The sequence below is a fragment of the Vespa mandarinia genome, chromosome 1, assembly GCF_050613455.1.
Source record: "Vespa mandarinia isolate Hongniang chromosome 1, ASM5061345v1, whole genome shotgun sequence".
In the NCBI taxonomy this organism is placed as follows: domain Eukaryota; kingdom Metazoa; phylum Arthropoda; class Insecta; order Hymenoptera; family Vespidae; genus Vespa; species Vespa mandarinia.
Window position 1 is genome coordinate 8496180 of NC_140810.1, and position 25786 is coordinate 8521965.

The following is a 25786-nucleotide window of genomic DNA, read 5'->3' on the forward strand; positions in this document are numbered from 1 at the left end:
GATCGTCAAGTTCACGCGATACTGATCCCAACGCGTTGATGTACCGCAAGCGACTGACTCTGACCGACTCGTTTCCGACTTCTCCGCCTTACTCGATACGCCTCCCTTTTGCGTTCTCGTATAAGCCAAGTCATACATGAGACTGGAACTCCTCCCCTTCTTTTTTGTCGCCCTTGCGGGGTGCACCACCTTTCTCCATTCTTTCTCTACCCTGATCCATAAGTGAGGTGAGGTACTACGTCTCGTCACAGTATATGTGTAGACTGTACATCATGACCGTTAAAGCGTAACTTCGTGTAACTCTTTGCATAATTGATATTCATCGACATATATCTGTGTTAATTTGATTTTCAATGCGTTTTTTCGTTTTTAATTTGCAAAAGTAAAAAAATAAAAAAATATTGCAATTCATGAAAAGATTTTCTTTTTAGGTGACAAATCATCTTCAGGAAGAATATTGATAAAAATAGTATAAATAGAGAGAAATTAATATTTCTATTATTTCATGACGTCTTATTTATTATTATTGGATCACACTTATGTACATACTTATATACACACGTATGCATCACGTTTCTTACCGCCGTTTGTCGTGCGTAGGTACGTGCGTTCGTGCGTGAATGACTCATCCAAGGGGCCAAAGGGGACGGAACATGCATCACCATGGGCATTTTAACACAGATGCCCCGTACGGCGCGTGCCCTCGAACCAATCGGACGCCCCTATGCTGCTTCCGTAACGGCAACCACGTCTGCACGAGTCATTTTCCTATGACCCCCTCTCGATCGAGAGGACTACAAAACGAGGAGAAGAGTCACACCTGGCCCTTAAAAGTTCTCTCTCCATTGGTGTGATTTTGTGACGCTTCGCTAGACTTTACCATTTACATACTCATATCCGTGTATATGTGCATCTATTATTAAAGAAGGATAATCGTATATCTCAAAAATTCATCTGAAATAATTCAAAATTTCGCTTCTTTTTCCCTAAGAAAAATTCAACTTCCTATTTCATTCACATCTAGAAATATAAACAAAAAGTTTGAGTATTTTACATATATTTAAAATTCTCATCTTTCATTCTTTTCATAATTTTAAAAAGAATAGAAATGCAGACTGGTTTTTTATTTCCAACGAATTTGAAAGTTACAAAACTAAAAGATAAAGACATTTGAATGCGATCGATTCTTTCAGACTTTTCTATCGAATAAGTCCATCCTACCGGTATTCTTTATCCTGTTGTTTAGATTCCAAAGGGACTAAGTCCATATGTAGTTATGTATTGCACGTACAAAGCTATCGTAGGGCTCGTGCGACCCCTATTGTATGTACATACATACGTACTATGAAATCGAAGGGACAGCTGCGAATAGACCGTTATTTAAACGCGTGCTTTCATCCAGATTGATCGTTGGGTTTTAAATCTTCAATGTGACTGATCTAATATCCTAAATATAAGCTTTGATAATTATTTTTCCGATCTTTATAAATGGACTAAGAAGTAATACAAATTCACATTATAAAAATTAATTAAAAATTTCCACGTACATACGTATTCAAATATAATAACTACAACTACAACTTGATATATAAAGATTTGTATGCAAGATAGAGCATTTAAATCGGAACATCTAAATATCTACGTTATTTATGGCTTTATGGAAAAAGTTCTTAGAACAAAGTTATACTATTTAAAGGAACGCATTTTTTTTTAAAAATGACTCCAAGAAAAAAATTATCTTAGCGCTATATTGTGTTCCTTCGAATACTCTAATTGTAACCTAAGAATTTTTTCCATAAAACTATAAATAATGGAGATATTTAAGTCTTCCAATGTAAATGTATAGAACCTATCTTGTATATGTATAGAGCACCCGGAAACATTCGAATCTAAAATTTCTATAAACTAAAATCTTAAAGGAAATTTAATTCTGAATAAAAAGTTTTTAATAAATATGGATCGAAAAATGTATCCTTAGCGTCCTCTAAAAAAACCTCTAAAATTACGGTTATTTTATATATTTTTGTGAATATTAGAAAAAATATAAGTTTTTTAATAAGAAGTATCGAAACAAAAATTATAGAGAATTAAATTATTTTTATGAAATATAAGGAATTAATTGTACCATGTTTTATAAATTTTGAGATAACCAGTTCCAAATGTATAAAAAGTGTATTTTCGGCTATCGACGGCAGAGCTTCTTAAAAATATTCTTTATTTATACTGTAATGGCTTTAGCTAATTGATTACTTCAATAATTAAAAGAATTTATTATCTGCATTGTTTAAACAAATCACCATAAGAGGACGAAAACACTTTTATATACATTTGAAACTGGTTATTTTAAAATTTATAAAATATATTACAATAATTTTGATCTCATTTGAAAAATTATTTAATTCTTTACAACTTTTATTTGAGTACTTTTTGTTAAAAATGCATATTTTCTTTGATATTTATAAAAATGAAAACAACGGTAATTTCAAAGGTTTTTAGATGCTAGCTTTTTAAAGAATTTTCGACCCATGAATATGGGAGACTTTTTGTTTAAAATTAAATTTCTTATAAAATTTCAAAATTTGGCCGAAATGTTCAGGCCACCTTGTATGTATCATATCACTTATTAATATATAATATCGATAATATAAAATAATGTGTTCATTAACAAAAAATTTATCTTTACTAATCCATTATTTCTATCAACATATACAATATCAGCATATACAAGTTTTTATAAAGAATAATTAAGTTTATACAAATATCGTTGATTTTTAAATAAAATGTTAAAATAAGTGTTCCAAGAATTTTTTAAATTGTCACAACAACCAAATGAAATTTGTCAAACATGACTGAAAATATAAATTCATTACTTTTCTGCTGTTTTCAAAATAAATGTTATTCGAGGCTAAAAATTTTTGTATAATTAAAATCAAAAACAATATTTTATAATAGCATCTTAATTGTTTTTTTCTTTAATTAAATATCGTTATATTGTATCTCTTATAAAATCATTCATAAATGCACACACGAACGAAATCATTGAAATTATTTTCTTTATGTATAGATTCTCTTAACAGAGCTTCAGAGAAAAACCTTACAAATAGCCATAAAAGGACTTGAAATTGGAATCACCAAAGCACAGTCGATATTTTTGATGTCCTCTAGCGATAAAATTTCGAAATATAAAATTCTGAATCATTAGTATTATTTCCGTTCGAGCTACTTTACGAGTGGTATTTCAGTTAAATAATAAAATTGAATGATATCTTTTGATTGGTTTATATTTTAAACTCTTGATAATCGTCCAATAGGAAAAGAGAGCAAATTGTATTTTATTCGATCGCAGCGCCATTATATCTGGAATCTCCTTACGTTTGTCGTGTCTTTCGTTTTTCTCGAAGTTAGAATTACATTTGATATTGGATTCAGATATAGATTCTTTCATAGCGTTTCACGATGGTAATTTAAAATTTTGCTTTTTATAGTATAAAATGAGAAACAAGAATTCGTGTTTATTGTCAATGTTAATAAGATAAAACGAAATCGGTAATAGCTTATATGAAGATGTAACAAATGGCGCACGTGTATTACTGCCAAACGATATTTAGAATAATAATCTTGATTTTGTTATTAATTTTATTTTGATTAAGCGAAATATGCGATATATGTATATATACATATATATTCTCCTGTGTAATACTTCAATTATATTTGTTGGTTATTAGGTTTCCTTAAATCCTGTAAGGATTCTCAAAAATGAGGCAGAGGAGGAAAAGGCAGAAATTGCTAGATTGAGCTTATTTGTAGGAGCAATAGCGATAGGAGATTTGGTAAAATCGACATTAGGACCTAAAGGTATGGATAAAATTTTGGTAGCTCATGGAAGATCTGCAGGTCAAGTACAAGTTACCAATGATGGAGCTACAATTCTTAAAAGCGTTGGTGTAGACAATCCTGCTGCTAAAATTTTAGTTGACATGTCACGTGTTCAAGATGATGAAGTTGGAGATGGGACTACTTCTGTTACAGTACTTGGTTTGTATATTTGTATAATGATATAATATTGAATTCTATCAAGTTAATGTTAAAATATTTAATTTATACATAATGCATTAAAAATTTTTTAGCTGCTGAATTATTGAAAGAGGCAGAAAAATTAATAGAACAAAAAATTCATCCACAAACCATTATTTCTGGTTGGAGAAATGCAACTAATGTAGCAAGAGAAGCACTCAAAAATGCAGCTGCAGATAACTCTGCAGATAGTGAATGCTTTCGTGAAGATTTACTGAATATTGCACGTACAACTTTGAGTTCAAAGATCTTATCTCAACATAAGGAACACTTCAGCAAGTTGGCAGTAGATGCAGTATTGAGACTTAAAGGGTCTGGAAATTTATCGGCTATTCAAGTAATTAAAAAACGTGGAGGAACTCTTTCAGATTCTTTTCTGGATGAAGGTTTTTTATTAGATAAAAAGCCTGGTCTTCATCAGCCTCAAAAAATTACAGATGCACATATACTTATAGCTAATACTCCGATGGATACTGACAAAATTAAGGTAAAGAACTTATACTGATTTTTTTTTAAATATTACAATATATATAAGAATATTGAATGTGTTATTATATGTTCTGCATTAGGTATTTGGCTCCAGAGTTCGTGTTGATTCTATGGCAAAAATTGCTGAATTGGAAGTAGCAGAGAAAGAAAAGATGAAGGTGATTATAGATTAAAAGATGAATAGATATAAATAGAAAAATATTACAATGAATAGCAATAATTTTTTTCATAGGATAAAGTTGAAAAAATTATAAAACATGGTTGCAATGTTTTCATAAATCGACAACTAATTTATAATTATCCTGAACAATTATTTGCTGATGCTGGAATTATGGCTATTGAGCATGCTGATTTTGATGGAATTGAAAGACTTGCTCTTGTTACTGGCGGAGAAATAGTCAGTACATTTGATCATCCTGAGATGGTAAAACTTGGTAAATGTGAACTCATTGAACAGGTTGGTATTTCTTGGATACACATAATATAAAATAGTATATGAATTAGTAAAATATACATTATATTTTTGAATAGGTGATGATTGGTGAAGACACACTACTTCGATTTTCTGGCGTTGCTTTGGGAGAAGCGTGTACTGTCATTATACGAGGAGCTACTCAACAAATTCTTGATGAAGCAGAACGGTCATTGCATGATGCTCTTTGTGTTTTGGCGGCAACAGTACGTGAATCACGAATTGTTTATGGCGGAGGTTGCAGCGAAATGGTAATGGCATGTGCTGTTATGAAAGCAGCAGCTGCGACTCCTGGAAAAGAAGCAGTTGCAATGGAAGCTTTTGCAAAAGCTTTACAACAATTGCCTACTGTTATTGCTGATAATGCTGGTTATGATTCAGCTCAATTAGTCAGTGAACTAAGAGCCGCGCATAATTCTGGAGCCAATACGATGGGTCTAGGTAAGTTTTAAAAAAAATTAAAAATATTATGACAATATAAAAAAAAAACTTTATATAAATACTATCCATGATTATTTTCACAGATATGGAAACAGGAAGAATCGGTTGTATGAAACGACTAGGAATTACAGAATCATGGGTTGTAAAGAGACAAGTTTTACTAAGTGCTGCAGAAGCAGCAGAAATGATACTACGTGTGGATGATATTTTAAGAGCTGCACCAAGGAAGCGCGTCAAGGACCGTGGACGTTGTTAATAGTGAAAATGATTTAATTGCTATTACATTATTTACATTGCTTCTCTGATTTGTAATACGCGTATTATATCGACTTACTTATATTTCAAACTAAATATTACACACATCCTCGTTTTTATTATTTAATACACTTATTTCGAACAACTTAAAAGTTGGCATTGTATTAATTCTTCTATAAAAAAAAAAAAAAAAACTATACATTACATTATTTATCATACATATAAACATTTTTATAAAATAATCTATTCCTTCCAAAAAAAATTAATTCCATGAAAATAATGAATTTTAGAGTACTCGTCCAATGTTTGTTAATCCTATTCTTTAGTTTCTGTTTATATTTTGAATAAACCGCCGTTATAGACAATCGAAAATTTATTTAGTATCAGTCAAAATTAAAGAAAAAATATATTTGGATAATTGCTAATTATAGCCTGAATTTCGTTTAATTATAATTGAGAAATAATTCTAATACTAAATTATATAAAAAACAACGTTTACAACAAGAAGTGGTCAAAGATTCGGCTAGAACTAACCTAAACATTTTAACAAAGTCAGTACACTAATGCACAGAACACTGAACCAGTCAATCTCATGATTCTTTTGTTAAATATTAGCATATTTAAACAATTATCTGTCCAACATGATACATTTATTTAAATTATAAAAAAGGGTAGATGAGTATGATTTTTACATTTTTGTTAGATTTTATTTACATCGAATGGATACTTACTAAACACGATTTATATAGCTCAGATTAGATACATAAAAATTAATTAATTATAATATAATTCATGAGAATCTTCATATGCAGTAATCTTCACGTGGAGAGACTTAGGCAATCTATATTATTTGCATTATAAAAATTATTCTTACCTAATGTGAATAATGCAAGTATAGTCAAACTAATGACTACATTTTGATATTTTCTATTAATTAGATTCTGAAAAGTTGATTTAACAAAAATCTTTTTATAAAAATAGAGTATTGTTTGAAATTTGAAACGTCGATAAATGACTTGAATTAATAAATAATAAAAATATGTTATATTAAAAATGATTTTGAATTTAACGCGCGAACGGTTGGTCTGTGATGGCGGATAGTTGTGTTTATATTTCTATACTATTTTATACCTACGTTTGATGTGCACGTTGCAAATGTTTTTACCTTAGTATTTATTATTTTATAAATATTATTATTTTTCAATTTATTATGATAATGTAAATTTTTGAATAATATTCATACATAATACACATTAAAAGTGGCCAAATTCATCAGTAATTTTACCCACTTCTTTACGAAATAAATAATAGGACCTAATAGCTGATTGAAAAGTACTTAAATGTCTAAAAGTAGTATATTTAATTTTTTTTATAAACATTGACTATGATTTCGAACTAATTATACGCGATAGTGTATAATTACAGGTTAAGCATCAGTTTGTAAAGCAGAAGAGTCTTTGTTATTATTCTAATACAAAATATTGTGATTCGATTATTATTGTGCAAACAAAATGACAGAACTTCTTACAACATCAATTACATCTAATGAAATGCAAGAAAGATGTAGTATTTGGGTGGAATCACAGAATGAACATTTATATTCTGAAGACACATCCAAAGATAAAACAGAAAATAGTTGTAACGACTATGAAACCGACTCTGAATTTGATTCCGTTTCAGAATGTGGTGGTAAAAGACGTAGAGTAGGGAAATATTTAAAGCATGAAGTTTTACATTTAGTTTGTGAATGGAAAGATTGTAAATTTGATAATAATTACATTGAAGTATTTACAAGACATGTTGCTAATCATATAAGCGATTTAGAAATAAAAGTTAAAGAAGACAATACAGAGGTTTATGTATGTAAGTGGAAAAATTGTTCATATGAAAGTGGTATTTCTGACGAAATTTCACGACACGTCAATTACCATTCTTATCATACTAAATTAAAGTGTATTGGAACAAATATTCGTGGAAGAATAAAATTGCCTGTAATTATTATGATAATTAAATAATTTCAATGGTATCAAGTAAATTATTTATCACAAAAAAATAAATTTTTTACAGAAATGTAATAGAGATGCAGATTGCAAGAATATTTTTGATTCACCAGTACCACATATCTGTAGATGGGAAGAATGTTTAAAAATTTTTTCTAATTATCAGATGTATTTGTATCATATAATTGCTCATATAGATACTAATCCACGTGGTAACAAAGTAGAAGGTGGAATTGAATGTAAATGGACTGGATGCAAAAATAAATATCCTAGTTTATATAAACTTAGAGATCATATGAGATGTCATACTAAAGAAAAAATAGTTGCTTGTCCGGATTGTGGTACTATGTTTGCTTCCAATACAAAATTTCATACTCATTGTAAAAGGCAAATTCCTATAGATGGTAAGACAAATATCAAACATTATATTTCACTTTTTATTTTCTTTAGATATTTGTAATATTACTTTTGTAATTTTTATCATACTACTTTAATGATTTATTTTTCAGTGCAAGGATTTCAATGTTCACATTGTAATAAATTCTATCCAACAGAAGGCATTCTCCGTGATCATATGAGATTGCATGTATTTAATTATAAATGTACTTTATGTGATATGACTTGTGAATCTCCAGCCAGTTTAGCAAAACACGTGAGGTATCGACATGTATCCACAAGAACTTTTCCATGTCAGTTGTGTTCTCATGCTGCTAAATCCCAACAAGATTTAGATTCCCATATGACTGTTCATACAAATGGACCTAATTTCTCTTGTCACTATGAAGGTTGTTCTTTCACTTGTAAGGGTGCTTATACATTAGACAGGTATTTTGATTTTTATATATCTACTATGATAATATGTGAAACTATATCTATCATAAAAATTTTAATTATTGTAGACATGTTGAACGTATACATAGTTTAGAAGTGAGATGGTATTGTTGTCATGAATGTCCTGTTAAATATAGAAAAAGTTATCGCTTAACTAAACATCTTATTGAAGCACATCATTTACAATTACCTAGTGGTCATAAGCGATTTCAATATGTACAAGATGAAGATGGCTGTTATAAACTTCAAATGGTTAGATATGAGACAGTAGATGAAGAAAATACTTTATCTATTGAAAAACCAAATATCACAGAAAAAAAATATAAGCTTAAATTAGATAAGACTTCATCATTGGTAAAAGTAGAAGTAAGAACAAATATATTGATTCAATTTGTACATGTTTGGTTAGATTAATATGTTATAAATGTTAAATTATTTCATTTTTTCAGATTTTAGAAGATAATACAGAAGATGTGCAAGATTTACAGATAAAACCTATAACAGATTTTAATATGGGTAAATCAATGCCTATTATATCAAATATTTTAATAACTTTTGATGAAATAGATGAAAAAGGAAATATAACAAAAAGTAGAATTATAAATTCTCAAAGTATATAAAATATCAGGTCATAAAAGCTTTTATTAGAAGCAAAATAAATAAAAGAATAGAAATATAGTCTGATAGTTATATACATACATGTGTGCATACGGACGCACGCATACACACTTTATTTTAATAGAAAAATTACAAAAATAAGAATTTTTAAATTAAACAATTTTGTTTTTATTCCTTTTCTTTATAAAAAAATATTTATCAATTTTTGATATCCAAAAGTTGTTTTATGTGGATAGAACTTTACCAAGTTACGTAAAATGAATAAAGTGTACTCTTTTGATGCTTGCTGCAATTATACGTTCTTTAAAATGTGCACTTATGTTTAATGATATAATCGGTTCTGTATCTAATATTATTAGTCTTGCCAAAGTAGAATTCAAATCTAATATATTCCAATTTTCCACACAATATATACAAACATGACCTAAAAATATGCATACGATTGGTATTATATAATATAATGAATTAAATATTTTTTTGTGAAAGAGATAATAAAATATATAAAACATAGAAGCAAATACTATATACAATACAATTTACCTGAGTTTAAACCTAATACGAGAAGGTGTGCATAAACTAAGACAGCAGTGGGTGTTCCATGAAATATGGGAAGTATATTATGAAATTTCCACTTTCCACCATGAATAGAAAAACCTAAGTGTCCATGTTCTAAAATTAACAAAAAGTAAGATAATTGATATTTTTATTTATTTTTATCAAATTTACCTGTAATACATACTGCTATATTAGTAAACATATAATAATCACGGATATATAGTTTTGGTGGTTTTACAAATTCTGTGATAAATACTTCTTCACCTTCTGCCAACTGTACATTAATGAAATGTCCTTTCTTTGTATAAAAGGATATCTATATTTAAATTTATATTTAATACAATTCTTATTAAATCTATATATAAAATATATTAACCAAAAATTAAAAATGTTTGAAAATATGCTGTAATATATACAAAAAAAACATTCAAATTTATACATTAAACAATATATATATATATAGATATTAGACATTTTAGATATTTTATTTTCGTAAAATTAGATACCTTATTACCATCTGCAGCACCAGCAACAATTTCATCAACAGGAAGTTCATACAATGTCCTGGGAATACATCCTTGGACAATTAATGTATTCTTTATGACAGTATAGCAATAACTTTGACTTGTACTGCGTGAAAATATAATGAAGCAAATAAGTGGAACAAATACTAACTTTCTCTATCTTTATAAATATTTGTGACATTATTAAATAATAAGCTTTTTTACCTGAGTAATTTTCCATGATCCTTTTTAATGAGTTCCTTAGATTCAAGATCCCAGAATTTGATATGACCATTTATACAAGAAGATACAAGAATAATTTTTCTACCTATAGAATGTTATATATTAAATGATTTCATATATAATTATGAATATGAAAAACTTTTTTACAATATAATACAATAGAGTTATACACTATTATATTAACATACTATTTTTCAAAAATTTAATTTTATATAAAAATTCCATATGATTTGCTACATATATTGGTTTATTATTTAAAGCATCAATATTGTAAAAATAAATATATCCTTTGGATGTACCTATAGCCAAAGTATTTTCTATAAAAAATAATTATTTATTAAAATAGTAAAAAAAATTGAATTGTTCTTAATATATGTATACATATACTGTTTTACCCAATACTGCAGTACAGGTAATGATTTCTTGAAAATGATATTTTGGCAATGGATCTAAATTTTCAAGAAAAATATTATAATTTGTTAATTTCTTGCACTTAGTCCACCATTTATACATATTCATCCATATTTCTCCTTCTTTTTTTGCATTTTCCAAATCAACATATGATCTATTAGGATATAATGTTTCAAACAGTAAACTCCATATATTTTGTGATATTTCTTCCTTACATTTTTTATACCAAAAGTTACGTTCCTAAAATAATCGACCTGACAAAAGTATCTATCTAATAGTATCTAATTAAAAATAGTATCACTTTTTACAGAAAAATAAATATTTACCTTTAAGATTTTATCAATAATTTCTCTCCAAGAATTACATACAACTTTTAATTTTGTAAGAGTTATTGTATCAACATATAAAAATATCTGTTCCCAGATCTCTATGGGTAAAGCCATCATTTCTCTATTTATATATATATATAAACCATTTACTATTAATTATATATATATTGTGTTCACAGAAAAAACAGCATTTCATATGGTTCGGTCAAATCCCGCTCGACGGAACGCCCATTTTGCCCCCTCCATATCATCAAATGGGTCCTGTAGGCTATCAGAACCGAATACAGCCGGAAAAGGACCCCGCGCACATAAGCTTTTACGCTTTATTTCATTAGAGATTTATAATATTAGAGAGTTAATAGTTAAATACAACGGTACTTTGTTTTATGTATACGGCTCTGAGTAGCGTGCTCTAGTTCCTCCACCTGATCGTCATACTGTCCATCCAAACCGAATGGAACAAAATCGTTCTCTCCGTGAAGATAGTATAAAAATAATTTTAATATTTGGACATGATATATTACAATAATTAAAAAGTTCATTAGTACATGTACAGGATTTTAGTTTATTTAGTTTTAGCACAATTTATATTAAGATTACTATATAAAACAAAGGTAACCTATTATTTCTTTGAAATTGATATAAAAATAATATATAAGTATACATTAGATGTACCGGAAAGTTCTGTCCGTTACAACAAGTTTCAACAAGTATGTGCATATTCATTTAATGCATATTTGCCTCTCTCTATTTATCACTGAATGTATACATACAAGCGAATGAACTAAACGAAGATGATTCATGTTAATATTGAGATCGTGTATCCATGGTCACTGATAAAGTTCATTTACGCCACTGTATTTTGTACGAATTCCAACAAGGAAGAAATGTTATAGGAGCGTGTAAAAATTTATTGGAAATGTTTGGTGAAGGTCAATTTCTGATAGAACATGCAGAAGATGATCCGAAAATTTTGAAATAGGTGATTTCGATCTTGCTGATAAGCCACGCCCTGGGTGACCATCTTTGATCGACGATAACGATATTGTCAATACCATGTTAGAGCAAAATCCTTTTTTGACAACATCGGAGATTGCGGAAAGGCTTAATTCAACTCAACAAACCATTTCGGATCATATTCGGAAACTAAGATTGGTGTAGAAATATTTGAGATTGGTATCACATGAGTTAAATGAGAAGAATTTGAATGATTAAGTCATCATATGCACATTTCTGCTTGCACGGAACAAAATCAAACCCTTCTTAGATTAGATGATAACAGGGGATGAAAAGTGGATTACCTACGAAAACATCGTAAGGAAAAGGGCCTATTGTAAACCCAGAAAACCTGCCTCCTCCATCTCTAAACCGAAGATAGTCTAAGAATGTTGTGTATATGGTGGGACATTTAAGGACCAATACATTTTGAGCTGTTAAAACCAAACGAAAAGGTAAATTCGGAGAGATACTGTCAGCAATTGGATAATTTAAAAACAGCACTTCAAGAAAAGAGGCCGGCGATGTTCAATAGGAAAGACATCATACTGCTTCATGTTAATGTCAGGCCTCATATTGTTTTAGGGACCCATCAGAAACTCTTAGAGCTAGGCTGGGAAATTCTGTCGCATCCACCATACTCCCCGGACCTAGCATCCTCCGATTATCACTTGTTTCTGTCCTTACAAAATTTTTTGTAAGGCAAAAAATTCACAAACGAAGAAGATATCAGATAAACACTAATTCAATTTTTCGCCTTTAGGAATAAGGTATTTTTTAAACATGGGATATACAAATTGCTATCACGCTGGCAAGAAGTCATAAATAATGATGGCAATTATATTATTCAATAAAGTTTATTCAAGGTATGAAAAATTTATTATTTTGTTTTATTCTAAAAACGGACAAAACTTTCCGATAGACCTAATATTAACTAATTATTATTTTTTTATCAAATAATCATTAAATCTTGATTGTAGTCACAAATTTATGTATTTTATATACACTTGTCAACAGAATTATAATATATTCAATCTATATGTGTAAATATTATTAGCAATATAAAGTGATAGTACTTTAATATTTAGACAAAATTTGAATCAAAAAATTTTGAAAATACACTGAAATATGTAGTCATTTGTTCGGTAATACTCAATATATCACAAGTAATACTGAACTAGGTCTCATCACATGAAGATTGGTGCATCTGAAGACCTGCCGGCTATGACTCTAATCTAAAATAATAGAATGAAATTCTATTATTTAAGATATTAGAATTTAAGATATTAGAATGAAATATTATTTACCGAAAATTCAGGTCCTAACACTAATTGGATGAGGGTAAGTCCTTACGCATAGCTAGGTCGTCGCAACATCGGCAGCTTCATATATCATTTTTTAATACAATCGATCTCCTATTCGAAATTTTGAGCAATAAAACGAGTCCACAATAGGACTTTAAATCGTGCTCACGAGTGTTAAAATAATTTTCTACTTTAAAAGCCGCGTTCCCGGAATGATATGAACTTATCGAGAATTCAGGATTCTAACGTTATCTGGTCGGTCTCGACTGCTTACGGATAACAGGACCATCGCAACATCGATAGCTTCATGTACTATTTTTTAACAAGACCAATCTTCTAATCGAACTTTTAAATAATAAAACTAGTCCATGATGGGACTAATCCCGACGGGTACGTGGATGTTTTACTTATCCTGCCCATTGTGAAGAAAAGAAGAGAAAAGGAGAGAAACAGAAGGAAAGAAGGAGAAGAAAAAACACTGAAAAAGAAACAAATCTGTCAAAAGGTTCTACCCAAAAAAAACCAGAATAATTAATCTAAAATAATTGGTTAAACCATTATATGCGTTTCAATAAATAGAGATGACTGTTTATTTGCCGAATATACGAATATCGTCCTTATTAAGTACGTCCGATCGTGTTTTTCCCGGCTTAGTTCGAACCATGCCCACTCATGTATCCTACGTAGCCTATCCGAAATATTTCATATATTTTATTACTTAATATATTCCGGAACTTATATCGAATTACTTCTATCAAAAATGAAAATTTCTTAAACCTTAATAGCATCCCTATAAACACTGTGGAAGTGAAGAACATGATATATATGTATGTTTATTCTGTGCTCTAATATTCTCCACATTTGCCATTTCTTATTCGTTTCGTAATTTTAAAAAATCCTAACTTAATGACTCTGATAGAACTTGAATTTATTCATATTTTAATTATTTTATTTTATTTTGTTTTATTTTGTAGAAAAGAAAAAAAATAGAGAAAGAAAAAAAAATATATAAATATATATATATATATATATATATATATATATATATATATATATATATATAACTAATGAAAGATGAAATTTTGAATTTAATTTAATTTAACTGCAAAAGAATAAAAGAAAACGAAAAATTTTTTATCTTAATCTAAACTAAATATTTTTTTTCGTAACGCATGGTAAAGGGAGAACTTGGCATATAGCCCAATGTGCTTATTTCAGCTCCATGTGCATTCTTATTCACTGCAGTTTAAATGGTCGTCACAATTGCCCACAATCGAAGAAATTTACTCGTGATCACTTAACGTTCTTTTACTAATTAATTACAACCAATCACCCATGATAATTCGGACCTTTAATCTTCACCATGATTGAGTGATCGGAAGGACTTAAAAATTCTCTTACTATTTAAGAAGTTCAGCGATAGCTCCAAAACACTCGTCTGCGATCTAAGTTGAAATTGAAGATGGGGATGATTCGTAGGTGATTGTAAATGAAGTAGGTCGATATTGCTGTAGGTTGAGATTCTTTTGAATGATACACTGATTTTAATAGGCGATAGTTATTTTTTAACGGACTTCTTAACGGACAGCAGTTACTTCACGAAATTCTACTATCTTCTAAATACAGTCTGTGCGACTGTTAAAAGAGCAGAAAACTTTGCGAATGAACACTGATTCTAACAACTACATTGCACGCAATCGATACGAATTTACTTGTTTAAATCGAGAAACACGAATGAACAAACTTCTACTTCGCGATATTTTTATTTTAGCTTCTGAAACAAAAGTCCACGGTAATCTAAATTTTGAAATAGAAAAATAAAACAAAATAATTAATACCACTGTTACAATAAGAAATTGCTATATTGTTACAATTATTAAAAAAATTTGTGATATAAAAATATACTTACTTTAGGATTTTGTTGATATTTGCAGAAAAGACATCTTGAGAGAGCTTCAATGTTTAGTTATTGAAATACAAAGAAAAACTGATCCAGTAATTGTTAGTTTGTCAAAAGTTTGTTTTTGTCGATATTTTATAAAGCCAACTTCCTTGAGTTTAAGACTTAAGTTTAAGAGAAAATAAATTTAAATTATTTTATGTTTAACGAATGTTTCAAGCTGTGTAACGTTTAAGTTAATTTACTATTATTTAAATATTAATTTATTTAATACCGCATACTTTTATGTTGTTTAAATAAATCTAAACTTATTGAAAGTATTAATTTTTAAGTTTTCACGTTTTTAAGTTTTCACCTTTCGATGTTCATTTAAAATCCAAAAGAATACTGATCTAATGACCGTCAGTCAGTCACCAGTCCAAATTTTTTAACATTACACGTAGCCAATGACTGTAAAATAAAAATTTTTAAGTATTGAAAATTTAAATTAAGATTATTTTAAGTTTTTCGCGTATTTCGAGCTATGAAATGTTTAATTAAATAAATGTGCTATTGTTTAAATATTAGCTAATTTTTTAAACAATTTTAAAATGATCGAAAATATGATCAATTATAATTTACCCGTTAGAAAAGAGACTGCTTCGATGTTTGCTCTTTAGAATCCAAAACGAAACTGCTTCGATAAGAGTTGAAGCCAGCGAAAAGTTTATCTTTGTTGACGAAACAGGCAATGACCATGCATTCAAATTTTAACTATATTTAAATATTAATTTAATTCTATTTTATATTTAACGGATGTTTCGAAGTATGAAATGTTTAAATAAATCTGCTATTGTTTAAATATTGGTTTATTATACTCCATATACATTATACATCTTTTAAATAATCGTGATATTATTTAAAAATTATATATTATTAATAATAAAATATATATTATATTAAATATATAAAATATAAATATATATTATATATAAAAATTATATATTATTAATAATAAAATTATATATTATTATTAATACCCATTAACATGAATTACTGAATATGTATTTGCTTATTTTTACTATAGAATCATTAATTGAAAGCTCGTTAAAATGTCTGAATGAATTACTGTAGCTTTTCGTTGGAAGCATTATGAAACGAGTTTCTTTGCGTTTGAAATATTTCAGAAAATCTGAGCATTAATTCATGTACATAATAGTTTATTTCATGGAAATATTATATGGGTTGTTCGGAAAGTAATTTCATTGTTTCCCGACAGAAAATTTAATTGTATTTTTTTGCACCCAACTTCACACTTAAACCGCATAATCATTATATGTTTTGAAAGCTGATATAGCAAGGCTTGTGTGTGAAAAAGTTCAATTGATTCTATGCAGTAGTTTTTGGTTGATGCCCTTTTAAATATGAAGAGCAATAAGCAGCATTTTTGTCATATTTTACTTTTTTATTATAGAAAAGGTAAAAATGTTGTTCAAGCCAGAAAGAAATTAACCGATGTGTATAGAGAAGATGTGTTGACAGTACGCCAGTGCTAGAACTGGTTTGCAAAATTTCGATCCGGCAATTTTGATGTCGAAGATGCACCACGTTCTAGAAGGCCGGTTGAAACTGATAAAGACACGATAAAAGCATTAGTTGATGCAAACTAGCGAATAATAACACTTAAGATCGGTGAGAGGTTAAATTTATCAAATTCAACTATTTATGACCACTTGAAGGGCCTAGGTTTAACACCGAAGCTCGATATACGGGTTCCCCATGTTCTCACGGAGAGAAATTTGTGTCGTCGCATTGACGTCTGTGATTCACTTCTCAAACGTCACGAAAATGATCCATTTTTGAAGCGCATCATTACTGGGAACGAAAAATGGGTTATTTTAGGTGGACCGGAAAGTAATGTCGCTTTCTTAAATTAAATTCAAACGAATAAATTTTTAACAAGTTTTTATTTTTAATCACAATCAAATATCGACATGCGCAGAAACGACATTACTTTCCGGCGCCCCTAATATATAACAATGTCAAACGCAAGAGATCATGGAACAAAAAAGATGAACCGGCTCAAAGCATTTCCAAAGCCAATATCCATCAAAAAAAGGTGATGTCTGTTTGGTTTAAAAGAAATCGTTTTTTTTGAGATTTTACTGGATAACACAAAAATTAATTCGGTAATCTATTGTCATCAGCTGGACAAACTGAATGATACACTTCAACAGAAAAGGCCAGAATTAATCAACAGAAAAGGTATAGTGTTCCACCAAGATAATGCGAGACCTCATACAAGTTTGGTCTCTCGCCAAAAGCTTTTACAGCTTGAATGGGATACAATGCCACATCCACCATATTCTCCAGATCTGGCACCTTCGGATTATTATTTGTTCAAGTCACTACAAAATTTTTAGACGGTAAAACCTTCATTTCAAATGAGAAGGTCAAAAACTACTTCGATCAGTTTTTTGTCAGCAAAGACCAAAAATTTTATGAGCGTGGAATCATGCTACTACTAGAAAGATGGTAAAACGTATTGGACGAGAATGGCCAATATATAATTTAATAAAATATTTGTTTATTATACGAAAATTGTTTTCCATTTTCACAAAAAAAAAAGAAACGAAATTACTTTCCGAACAACCTATTAAAACATACATTACAACAATTAAGCATTTATGTGAAAATCAGTGGTAAAGGTACAATATTCTTCTTTTTTGCTGTAAAATTCAAAGGTTGCCATTATACGAAATTTTTTTGCCAGGAGAAATGATGAAACCGCATTTAAATTTTTCCAATATATAATATTTGATTAGATAATAGGTTAACCAGAATTTTTGTTCCTTACTATATGTATCATTATAATGTATTTTAAATAATTCTCTCAAAGAAAAGAAACAGTGTATAAGAGAAAGTAATTCTCTTTTAAAAATACAAAAAAGAAACAATGCGCTTAACAATGCTCAACTTATATAAAGATAAATATCAATACACTCTAACCAATTATTAGTGTTATCAAAAATGAGCTTTTATATACTTTACCTATCAAAAATTATTTTAAATATAAATGTAAATATATATATATATATTTATTTATTTATATATATATAACCCTTGATCCTTATGTATCCGTTTTCTTATTTTACTTACAATTAATGATTTAATATCCATAATTGGTATAATAATAATAATCATTATTATAAAAAATATAAAATTACAAAAACATTATGTTTTAATTCATATAATGTTTTCATATTTAATTATAGCTTACTGGCTGCTTGATCCTGTTGCTTTATAAATTTATTCAATAGTTCGTGAGCTTCATCATAATAAGGTCTAGTTTCCTGTTGTACTCTTTCCATCCAAGCATTAATACGAGGCCATTTTGCACATAGATCATATCCAGTTAAACCTATAATTTAATATATAATATTTATTGTAATATACCTATTTTATATAATAGAATCATAATAATACAGATGTAAAAAAGTTGTATAACGAAAAATGTAAAAATATGGATTACTCATAAATAAACTCACGTAGTTGCTCTAATTCACAGGCACCAAATATATCACTTATATTAATTTTATTGCCTGTAAGAAATAATTTATCTTTCAGCCAGATATTTTCTATTAAATCAAGACAACCTAACATTTGTGCTTTATACTTTTCTATTTGTTCAGGTTTAGCTGGCTTTCCTGTTTGTAAAGGATTAAGAAACTATAACAAAAAAAAAAAAAAAAAGAATAAAATTAGAAAAATATTCATTATATTATATTACGATGTTATTTAAAATTCCGCGAGAATTCTTATTTTAATTTATTGATACTATTACCGTCACTGCAAAATATGATGCACATTTTAATCTAGTATTTAAATGTTGCCATTCTAAATACTCATCAACTTTGGCTTGTTCTCTTGATGAAAAAGGATACCAATGTTGAGGTATTTTATATTCTCTACACAAATATCTCGCAATTGCAATGCTATAAAGATATTAGTTGTTAAATATTATCAAATAAAATAAATTATCCAATCAAACATACCTTTCTGTCAATTTAAAGTCATTGTGTTCTATAATTGGAACTTTTTTAAATGGATTAATAGCCTCAAATTCGGGAGTAGTATGCTCAAGTTTAATTATCTTTATCGGTTTCGCCTCAAAAGGTATATTGGCAATTTTTAGAAAAATATACAGTGCTCTTGATGGTTGTGAAAATAAATCATAATAGAACTTAAGACCGCTCATTATTGTTTACGATAATATAAATTATTTTACCTGAAACAAACAATACGAAATAATTATGTATGTAATAAGATTATATTACCAATCCCCATAAATGAAAGTTTTCACCGATGAAGTGAAACAAAAAAGGTTACTTTGTCCGTTTTACGCAAGATGTTCTGCGCAGATGGTTAAATATGAAACCGAATTATTCATTAGTTACTGATATTAAACAGTAGGATAGTACAATTTATCCATCTTTATAAAAAAGAACTATAATACATTTGAATAAAAGAATAGAACCGTCTTAAATTTTTAAGAATATACTAAATTAATAAATTTCAGATTGCTTTAATCTCCAAATAGCGTGTTTTAGCATCCCCACTTTCTTTTATTAAGAGAATTATCAAAAATCCTCTGACAGATAGAGAAAATGATTGTCTATACTATAATATTTTTTACATTTTCCCAATCTAATTGGCAATATAATTGACGTTAACGTGTTAGATATATGCCTTACCGCAAATATAGTTTTGTATATCAGTTTTACCATGTCGACTTTAATTTGTTAATAAAATTACGTAATATATATGGAGAAAAATTATTATCTTCTAAAAAATTTGAGAACACAATTATTACAAGAACCTTTGACCCCACTATGCATGTATCAAGATTAAACAAATTAAAGGAATTAATACTTTAAAGAAAAAACTAGCTTTGTGAAGATATTTATTGAAAAGAAACTGTAATGGAACAAATCGAATTCCATGTTATAAATTTACTTGTGTTTTATATGGCGATATCCGGTTTAATACATAGAAAGAAAGAGAAAGAAAAAAATTTTGGAATATTGAAAAATAGGGTATTTGCAAAAACATTGCACTTGTGACTATCAAGAATATTATTATAGAGATTTCATTGCTATAAAGTTTGCTATTAAATCAGTTATTTTTTTGAGAATTGTGTAGTAAGTCCTTGTAAATATATATACGTAAAAAGAGAGGTTAATATCACAACAATTTAGTAATTCAAGTAGCAAGGTTTTTTCAAACAGCAACAATGAATCCAACTAAATCAAAATTATCAAAGAGTATTTTACAAATGAAGGTATATTAAATTTTGTTTATGATTTTAATTTTATATTCAAATGTAGTGTATAATGATAGTGCAATAATCTTGCATATGCTATTTGTTGAAAACGATGCAGTATTATTTAATAATATTGTGTTTTACGATATGATGTGTTTAACGTATATTTATATTTATATAAGAAAATATTTATAGTTTATGAAGAGGACAAAAGAAAAAGTTGAAAAACAGATGATAGAGAAAGAAGGAGAAGAATATTTCAGTGGTCAACTTTCAATTCAGATGAAAAATGAATCGTATACATTTTTGAATATATTCTAATATAACTTTTCTATTCAAATTTACACAAATGCTTATTTTAAGGTAATTATATATATATATAAAATATATTCTATTTCAGAGAGAAATTTATCATTGAGCCCAGTTACGTGTTTTGTGAAAAATTGATTGATGGTAGACTGAGTTTCCAGGGTATGAATCCTGAATTAGAAAAATTGTTAGAAATAGAAAATGTTGATAAGCAGATAGAATTGGAGAAAAAACAAGAAGCAGATGTAACAGATGAACAAATGGTAAAACAATGGATAAATCTTAGAAAAAAGAAGAACAAATTTAAAAGAACAAAAAAAATAAAAAATAATATTAATCAACCTTTGAATAAAAACCCAAAATTTTTAAAACCAATTGATTAATATTAAAAAATTTATAGTGGTGTATGTACACAATATATCTTTTCAAAACTCGTATATATATGTATATATATTTAAATTTAGATTACTTAAATTAAATAGATTTTGTAATGACTATATTTAATTGTATTAATATGTATAAATATATAGAATAAATATCATACAATTGCATAGATTTACATATTTTAAAATAAAAGATAAGTTTGAATAACCTAGTGAAATATTGTAAAATTTATAGAACATTATCTAAGTTTGAAATTTATTAAATTTTTTTTACCCAAGTTTTTTGTAATTTTATTTTCTACAAGTATTTTATTTATTGTTATTATTAATATATTTGATATTTTATATTTTTATGAGTTCAATCTGTAGATACATCTAACAAAGAATTAAATGTATCAACACATACACCCTCAGTACCGTCTTTTTGAATTGCTTTCTCCCAGAGTATATCAAAAGTGTTATCAGGAAATATAATTCCAATATTTTCAAATATACTTCGTATTTCATGTTTACTTCGAAGCTATAAATATTTGGGTTCCATAATATGAATAATTCTAGATTAACGAACATAATAGTTTTAAGTTTATAATTTAGTGATCAATACCTTGAAAAAATCTATATGATCCAAGCCATATTTTGTAAAAATATTGGGAAAAATTAAAGCATAAGCATTATCAATCTTTGCATACGATTTTTCATTATAAAAATGATATTTTGATGGAGTTATGTAAGATTTATTTTCATTTTCATGTAGAGATGATATATCTTCTTTACTTTCTGAAATATGTTATTATTTCTATTAATGGAATAACTATTCAAAACTAATATTACATACACAAATCTTATAAAAAGAAATATTGGTACTTTTTGTTATCGGTAATGTGGGAAATGGACATTTCCAATTTAGAAGATCCACTACATCATTATAAAAAAGTTTTCCATTTTGTCGTAATCCTAAAAGATCTAACAATGCTTTAAATAGTTGTCTTTCGGGATGGATATTATAGTTCCCTAAAATTGTAAATACATCTTCTTCTGTTAGGATACCAGTATGTTCCTGAAAATAACAGTAGAAGTTGACATAAAAATTTCTCTTATTTCTATTGTGGCAAAAAGAAAAGAAATTTCCTAATCTAAATGGAGAAGGTAAAGAGAAAAAAAAGAAAGGAGAAGGTGAATATGTATGTTAAAAAATATCCCTGAAAAAATGTTCCTGAAAATACATTAAAAAATATTTAGATGTATATACTGTTTATTCTATTATTAATTATAAGTAATTGTGTAAATATCATTACCTTGTCCAAAGAAGTCAAATTTTCATAAATATCGAAGTAATCGATATATGGAATACGTTTTTTAAGATTATTACGTAAGCTACGCAGATATTGTAAATATTTCCATTTAAAGAGTAACGTTTTGTCTATAGGTGATTCTTGTAGTGCATCAGCTACTGAATCTATTTGCTTTGCCGAGGGTTTACCATATATAGTTGATGGAGATAAACATTTTTTTGTCGGATTTCTTCAGAAATTTCAATGATTTCTTTTGTTGACTTTATATTATATTCGATTATTAATTTTACTATAATAATTACATTATTTACATTACTTTATTTGTCCAAGAAGAAGTTGTGTGTCTTTTAAGAAATCTGCTTGAATATAATTGACTAACGTAGTAGCATTATAATCTTTGCCTTGTATAATCTTTTTAATTCGAGATCCTTCTACATCAGCATTATTCTTTTTTCCGAAATATGTATATTTGTTAAAGTGACAATTATAACTATGTGAATAGAATTACTTTTATTAATTTTGATTAAGACGTTAATCAAAATATAATATGCTATGCGAAAGTATTTCTATAGTTTTAAGTAAAATAGATAATTTTTTTATTGGATAAAGTAATTTACTACATTTTTCAAAAATGCCAGAGTTTTAATTGTTTGACTTTAAAGAATGTGCGTGTGCTTTCACGAATTATAAATATACAAATATATTACTTTCTAGTAATTTGTGTTCCTTCATCTTCTTGACTTATTTCTTTAAATCTACAGAAATTAACATCTGTGCGCATTATTGGTTTTCTGTCAATTTTGGGAGGATTAATTAAATCCGCCATTGTTGCCTCTAGTAAACAAATGCTCATGTATGTATATACATATATAAGTATATTTTTCTTATATTTGTTTTTAAAACGATCCTAAATTAGATCCAAATTAGAATTAAAAAATTTTTTTTTCTATTCTAAGAATGTGTTTAATCAAGTTGCGGTAAAAAAATAAATAGAATTAATTTGGGATCGTTTTTGAAAGCACAAAATTGATTTTAAAAGTATATTTTTTATATATAAGGCCATACCAGATTTAAATTTTTTTCCGAAAGTTGTTTTTAGGGGATCCATACCGATTGGTAAATATGGTACTAAATAATGAGTTTTTCCAACTTCTTTATTCCAATAACTTTTCATTACAGTATTTTTCAATTCCCAAACGAGTGTTTGGAATGGTGTTAATAATTGATATTGCAAACATTCTTTTACCTATAAAATAACACTTCAATTACTTCGTTCTTTACAAATTTATCCTAACCTAATCGTATATAATCGCATGTGGTCAATATTCGATAATGTAATTTATTATATGGTTTCAGTTACAGTTAGAGGCATTCACTTCTGCTTGATACTCGAATTTTAATCTTAACAAAGTTAGATTATAGAGAATTATAATATTTTGTAATAATAACAATTATTTTTACATACGGTCGAATTAGAGTCCGAATTTTTATTATATTTTGAATTAAGTTTTTCAGATAAAATATGAAACGAATTTGTTCTCGAGTTTGCCATTATTTTTATTATTTCTAAGACAGTAAATAACGAATAAATAAAATATTGATGAATGTTCACGGTAGCTGGTTAATACGTATTCGTAAGTTCAACATTTTATTAAAACAAAAGAAAGAACATTGGTATAAAAAGACGTCTATTATTCTTTTATTCCATCTATTATTCTGAAAACAGATGTAATTAGAACTATACTACAATAATATATATATATTGTTTTATATAACGTTTTATACACATATATATATATATATATACACAATATAATTTACCTATATAATATTTTATCTGCAATATATATATATAATATATAATGGAAATTATAGGTATTATGTATATATGTATTATATATCGAAAATTAGATCAAAGATTTTGATTTGTACTAAGTAAGTGGAATATAAAATATGTTCTAAGATAATTTTGAGATCAGCTTGTCGTATTGCAGCGTATTACTTCGCTAACAAATTATGCCAATTACGATACGATTCCAATTCTTAATTAGAATAATATATGATTATGTAAATTTTTAGTAAAAGTAATCAGATACGTTATATACCTGCACTGATAATAGTAAAAAAAAGATATAAAAAGAATCACGCGTATGCATTGGAAATAAGAAAGTAAATAACGAAACCGGTTTTTTTTTCGATGAGTGATGAAGGCCACATGTAAAACATCAACTGATCGAAGGACGAATTTAGTTTTATTTTCTTTTATTTCTGTTTCTTTTTATTTTATTTACGTCAATAGTTTTAATCGACTTCGGTCTATATCACGAAATGCATTTATTATATAATAATACATTTGTGGAAAAAGAAAAATGAAAGGAATTCATAGAAGCAAACATAATTTAATATCAAAGGACGCAAAAGGATTCTTTTGGTCAAATTTCTTTGTATACTTATACATATTATATTTATGTACATACGTATATGTATATGTATACGTATGTTCAACCGCTTCACTTGAAGCTCACTCCTCTCGTGTCACTTAATTATCGCTCGCAATTAAGCGTTTGTTTTATTGAATTCGGAGATATGTGTGCTCACAAAGCAAGAAAGATCATGAGAAAGATCAGCTACACGTTCGGACTGGATTAACGTCGCTCGAGTATACAGTTAAAAATATATACCACTGGTTTAATCACGAGACTACATAATTGCGTTGTCAAGCTAACACTCAACAATAACAACATAACAGATTTAGCTCCGTTTTCTCTTTAATCGAGAAACTTCTTCTTTCTCCTTCGTCCTCATTCATCTTCTTTTTTGTACATATACGAATATCTTCCTTTCCTCTTCCCGTGCATCTTTTTCTAGAGATAATACTTTCCACATAGAAAGATTACAAGATAAAAATGAATAGGTGATCATTTAACCGTCTGGAAGATCAAGTCAGAGCAATACTAATTTTAACATTAAATTATTCGTTAGTTACTTTGATATAAACGTTTGAATTTTTTGATTCGTGATGGGTTCATGCAGACAAAGTTCATTTTAGAAAAATATGACGAAATATGAGCTTTGACTT

The 25786-nt window shown here is 27.9% G+C and overlaps 6 protein-coding genes and 1 long non-coding RNA gene across 13 annotated transcripts; 4 read left to right on the forward strand and 3 right to left on the reverse strand.

Moving 5' to 3' along the window:
• Positions 1 to 3346: 3346 nt before the first annotated feature.
• CCT2 (chaperonin containing TCP1 subunit 2) lies at positions 3347 to 5836 on the forward strand. Its single transcript, XM_035886207.2, has 7 exons — positions 3347 to 3459; positions 3726 to 4035; positions 4128 to 4561; positions 4644 to 4721; positions 4796 to 5020; positions 5095 to 5476; positions 5560 to 5836. Exons 1-7 carry the CDS (start codon positions 3457 to 3459, stop codon positions 5730 to 5732), a joined length of 1605 nt encoding a protein of 534 aa, XP_035742100.1. The 5' UTR covers positions 3347 to 3456; the 3' UTR covers positions 5733 to 5836.
• A 677-nt stretch (positions 5837 to 6513) lies between these two features.
• Positions 6514 to 9208, forward strand: Hinfp (Histone H4 transcription factor). Of its 2 annotated transcripts, XM_085654902.1 has the most exons (6): positions 6514 to 7063; positions 7144 to 7722; positions 7799 to 8135; positions 8241 to 8556; positions 8631 to 8928; positions 9012 to 9208. In XM_085654902.1, exons 2-6 carry the CDS (start codon positions 7243 to 7245, stop codon positions 9180 to 9182), a joined length of 1602 nt encoding a protein of 533 aa, XP_085511028.1. In that variant the 5' UTR covers positions 6514 to 7063; positions 7144 to 7242; the 3' UTR covers positions 9183 to 9208. The 2 variants fall into 2 exon arrangements, with proteins under 2 accessions (XP_085511028.1, XP_035742101.1); XM_035886208.2 differs by having other exon boundaries at positions 6514 to 7722.
• A 220-nt stretch (positions 9209 to 9428) lies between these two features.
• On the reverse strand, positions 9429 to 12850 carry LOC118450433 (uncharacterized). 5 transcript variants are annotated; one of them, XM_085654910.1, is made up of 8 exons: positions 11219 to 12850; positions 10877 to 11132; positions 10670 to 10798; positions 10464 to 10566; positions 10242 to 10365; positions 9907 to 10009; positions 9721 to 9849; positions 9429 to 9604 (listed from the first exon to the last, which is right to left on the reverse strand). In XM_085654910.1, exons 1-8 carry the CDS (start codon positions 11336 to 11338, stop codon positions 9429 to 9431), a joined length of 1140 nt encoding a protein of 379 aa, XP_085511036.1. In that variant the 5' UTR covers positions 11339 to 12850. The 5 variants fall into 5 exon arrangements, with proteins under 5 accessions (XP_085511036.1, XP_085511037.1, XP_035742105.2 ...); XM_085654911.1 differs by having other exon boundaries at positions 9907 to 10051; positions 10781 to 10798; positions 11219 to 12848; XM_035886212.2 differs by having other exon boundaries at positions 9907 to 10051; positions 11219 to 12847.
• Positions 12851 to 12942: 92 nt separating this feature from the next.
• On the forward strand, positions 12943 to 14124 carry LOC118450436 (uncharacterized). The gene is made up of 2 exons (XR_004840713.2): positions 12943 to 13083; positions 13399 to 14124. It is a non-coding gene; the product is annotated as an uncharacterized LOC118450436 (long non-coding RNA).
• A 2129-nt stretch (positions 14125 to 16253) lies between these two features.
• LOC146873277 (glutathione S-transferase theta-3) lies at positions 16254 to 20286 on the reverse strand. 2 transcript variants are annotated; one of them, XM_085658536.1, is made up of 5 exons: positions 20155 to 20286; positions 19456 to 19688; positions 19245 to 19395; positions 18949 to 19129; positions 16254 to 18821 (listed from the first exon to the last, which is right to left on the reverse strand). In XM_085658536.1, exons 2-5 carry the CDS (start codon positions 19656 to 19658, stop codon positions 18670 to 18672), a joined length of 687 nt encoding a protein of 228 aa, XP_085514662.1. In that variant the 5' UTR covers positions 19659 to 19688; positions 20155 to 20286; the 3' UTR covers positions 16254 to 18669. The 2 variants fall into 2 exon arrangements, with proteins under 2 accessions (XP_085514662.1, XP_085514671.1); XM_085658545.1 differs by lacking the exon at positions 20155 to 20286 and adding an exon at positions 19790 to 20044.
• A 179-nt stretch (positions 20287 to 20465) lies between these two features.
• Positions 20466 to 21482, forward strand: Mpp6 (M-phase phosphoprotein 6). The gene is made up of 3 exons (XM_035886222.2): positions 20466 to 20741; positions 20919 to 21019; positions 21124 to 21482. The coding sequence occupies exons 1-3, from the start codon at positions 20694 to 20696 to the stop codon at positions 21413 to 21415; spliced, it is 441 nt and encodes a 146-aa protein (XP_035742115.1). The 5' UTR covers positions 20466 to 20693; the 3' UTR covers positions 21416 to 21482.
• Positions 21483 to 21691: 209 nt separating this feature from the next.
• LOC118450450 (EF-hand domain-containing family member B) lies at positions 21692 to 24259 on the reverse strand. Its single transcript, XM_085658526.1, has 8 exons — positions 24173 to 24259; positions 23773 to 23953; positions 23415 to 23541; positions 23024 to 23197; positions 22711 to 22936; positions 22280 to 22472; positions 22020 to 22192; positions 21692 to 21935 (listed from the first exon to the last, which is right to left on the reverse strand). The coding sequence occupies exons 1-8, from the start codon at positions 24257 to 24259 to the stop codon at positions 21774 to 21776; spliced, it is 1323 nt and encodes a 440-aa protein (XP_085514652.1). The 3' UTR covers positions 21692 to 21773.
• Positions 24260 to 25786: the final 1527 nt, after the last annotated feature.

What these genes read in the sequence shown, in the direction of transcription:
- CCT2 (XM_035886207.2), top strand. An exon ending in TACTTCTGTTACAGTACTTG is followed by an intron (nt 4,036 to 4,127) that starts GTTTGTATATTT and finishes AAAATTTTTTAG; the next exon opens with CTGCTGAATTATTGAAAGAG. An exon ending in AGCCAATACGATGGGTCTAG is followed by an intron (nt 5,477 to 5,559) that starts GTAAGTTTTAAA and finishes TTATTTTCACAG; the next exon opens with ATATGGAAACAGGAAGAATC.
- Mpp6 (XM_035886222.2), top strand. Translation starts at nt 20,694, where the DNA reads ATGAATCCAACTAAATCAAAATTATCAAAGAGTATTTTACAAATGAAG. An exon ending in AGAGTATTTTACAAATGAAG is followed by an intron (nt 20,742 to 20,918) that starts GTATATTAAATT and finishes AAATATTTATAG; the next exon opens with TTTATGAAGAGGACAAAAGA. An exon ending in ATTCAGATGAAAAATGAATC is followed by an intron (nt 21,020 to 21,123) that starts GTATACATTTTT and finishes ATTCTATTTCAG; the next exon opens with AGAGAAATTTATCATTGAGC.
- Hinfp (XM_035886208.2), top strand. Translation starts at nt 7,243, where the DNA reads ATGACAGAACTTCTTACAACATCAATTACATCTAATGAAATGCAAGAA. An exon ending in GTGGAAGAATAAAATTGCCT is followed by an intron (nt 7,723 to 7,798) that starts GTAATTATTATG and finishes AATTTTTTACAG; the next exon opens with AAATGTAATAGAGATGCAGA. An exon ending in AAGGCAAATTCCTATAGATG is followed by an intron (nt 8,136 to 8,240) that starts GTAAGACAAATA and finishes TTTATTTTTCAG; the next exon opens with TGCAAGGATTTCAATGTTCA.
- LOC118450450 (XM_085658526.1), bottom strand. Translation starts at nt 24,259, where the DNA reads ATGGCAAACTCGAGAACAAATTCGTTTCATATTTTATCTGAAAAACTT. An exon ending in GGAACACAAATTACTAGAAA is followed by an intron (nt 23,198 to 23,414) that starts GTAATATATTTG and finishes CTATTCACATAG; the next exon opens with TTATAATTGTCACTTTAACA. An exon ending in CTTCTTCTTGGACAAATAAA is followed by an intron (nt 22,937 to 23,023) that starts GTAATGTAAATA and finishes AAATTTCTGAAG; the next exon opens with AAATCCGACAAAAAAATGTT.
- LOC118450433 (XM_035886212.2), bottom strand. Translation starts at nt 11,338, where the DNA reads ATGATGGCTTTACCCATAGAGATCTGGGAACAGATATTTTTATATGTT. An exon ending in TACCTGTACTGCAGTATTGG is followed by an intron (nt 10,799 to 10,876) that starts GTAAAACAGTAT and finishes TATTTTTTATAG; the next exon opens with AAAATACTTTGGCTATAGGT. An exon ending in AATTAAATTTTTGAAAAATA is followed by an intron (nt 10,567 to 10,669) that starts GTATGTTAATAT and finishes AACATTCTATAG; the next exon opens with GTAGAAAAATTATTCTTGTA.
- LOC146873277 (XM_085658536.1), bottom strand. Translation starts at nt 19,658, where the DNA reads ATGAGCGGTCTTAAGTTCTATTATGATTTATTTTCACAACCATCAAGA. An exon ending in GACTTTAAATTGACAGAAAG is followed by an intron (nt 19,396 to 19,455) that starts GTATGTTTGATT and finishes ATATCTTTATAG; the next exon opens with CATTGCAATTGCGAGATATT. An exon ending in CATCATATTTTGCAGTGACG is followed by an intron (nt 19,130 to 19,244) that starts GTAATAGTATCA and finishes TTTTTGTTATAG; the next exon opens with TTTCTTAATCCTTTACAAAC.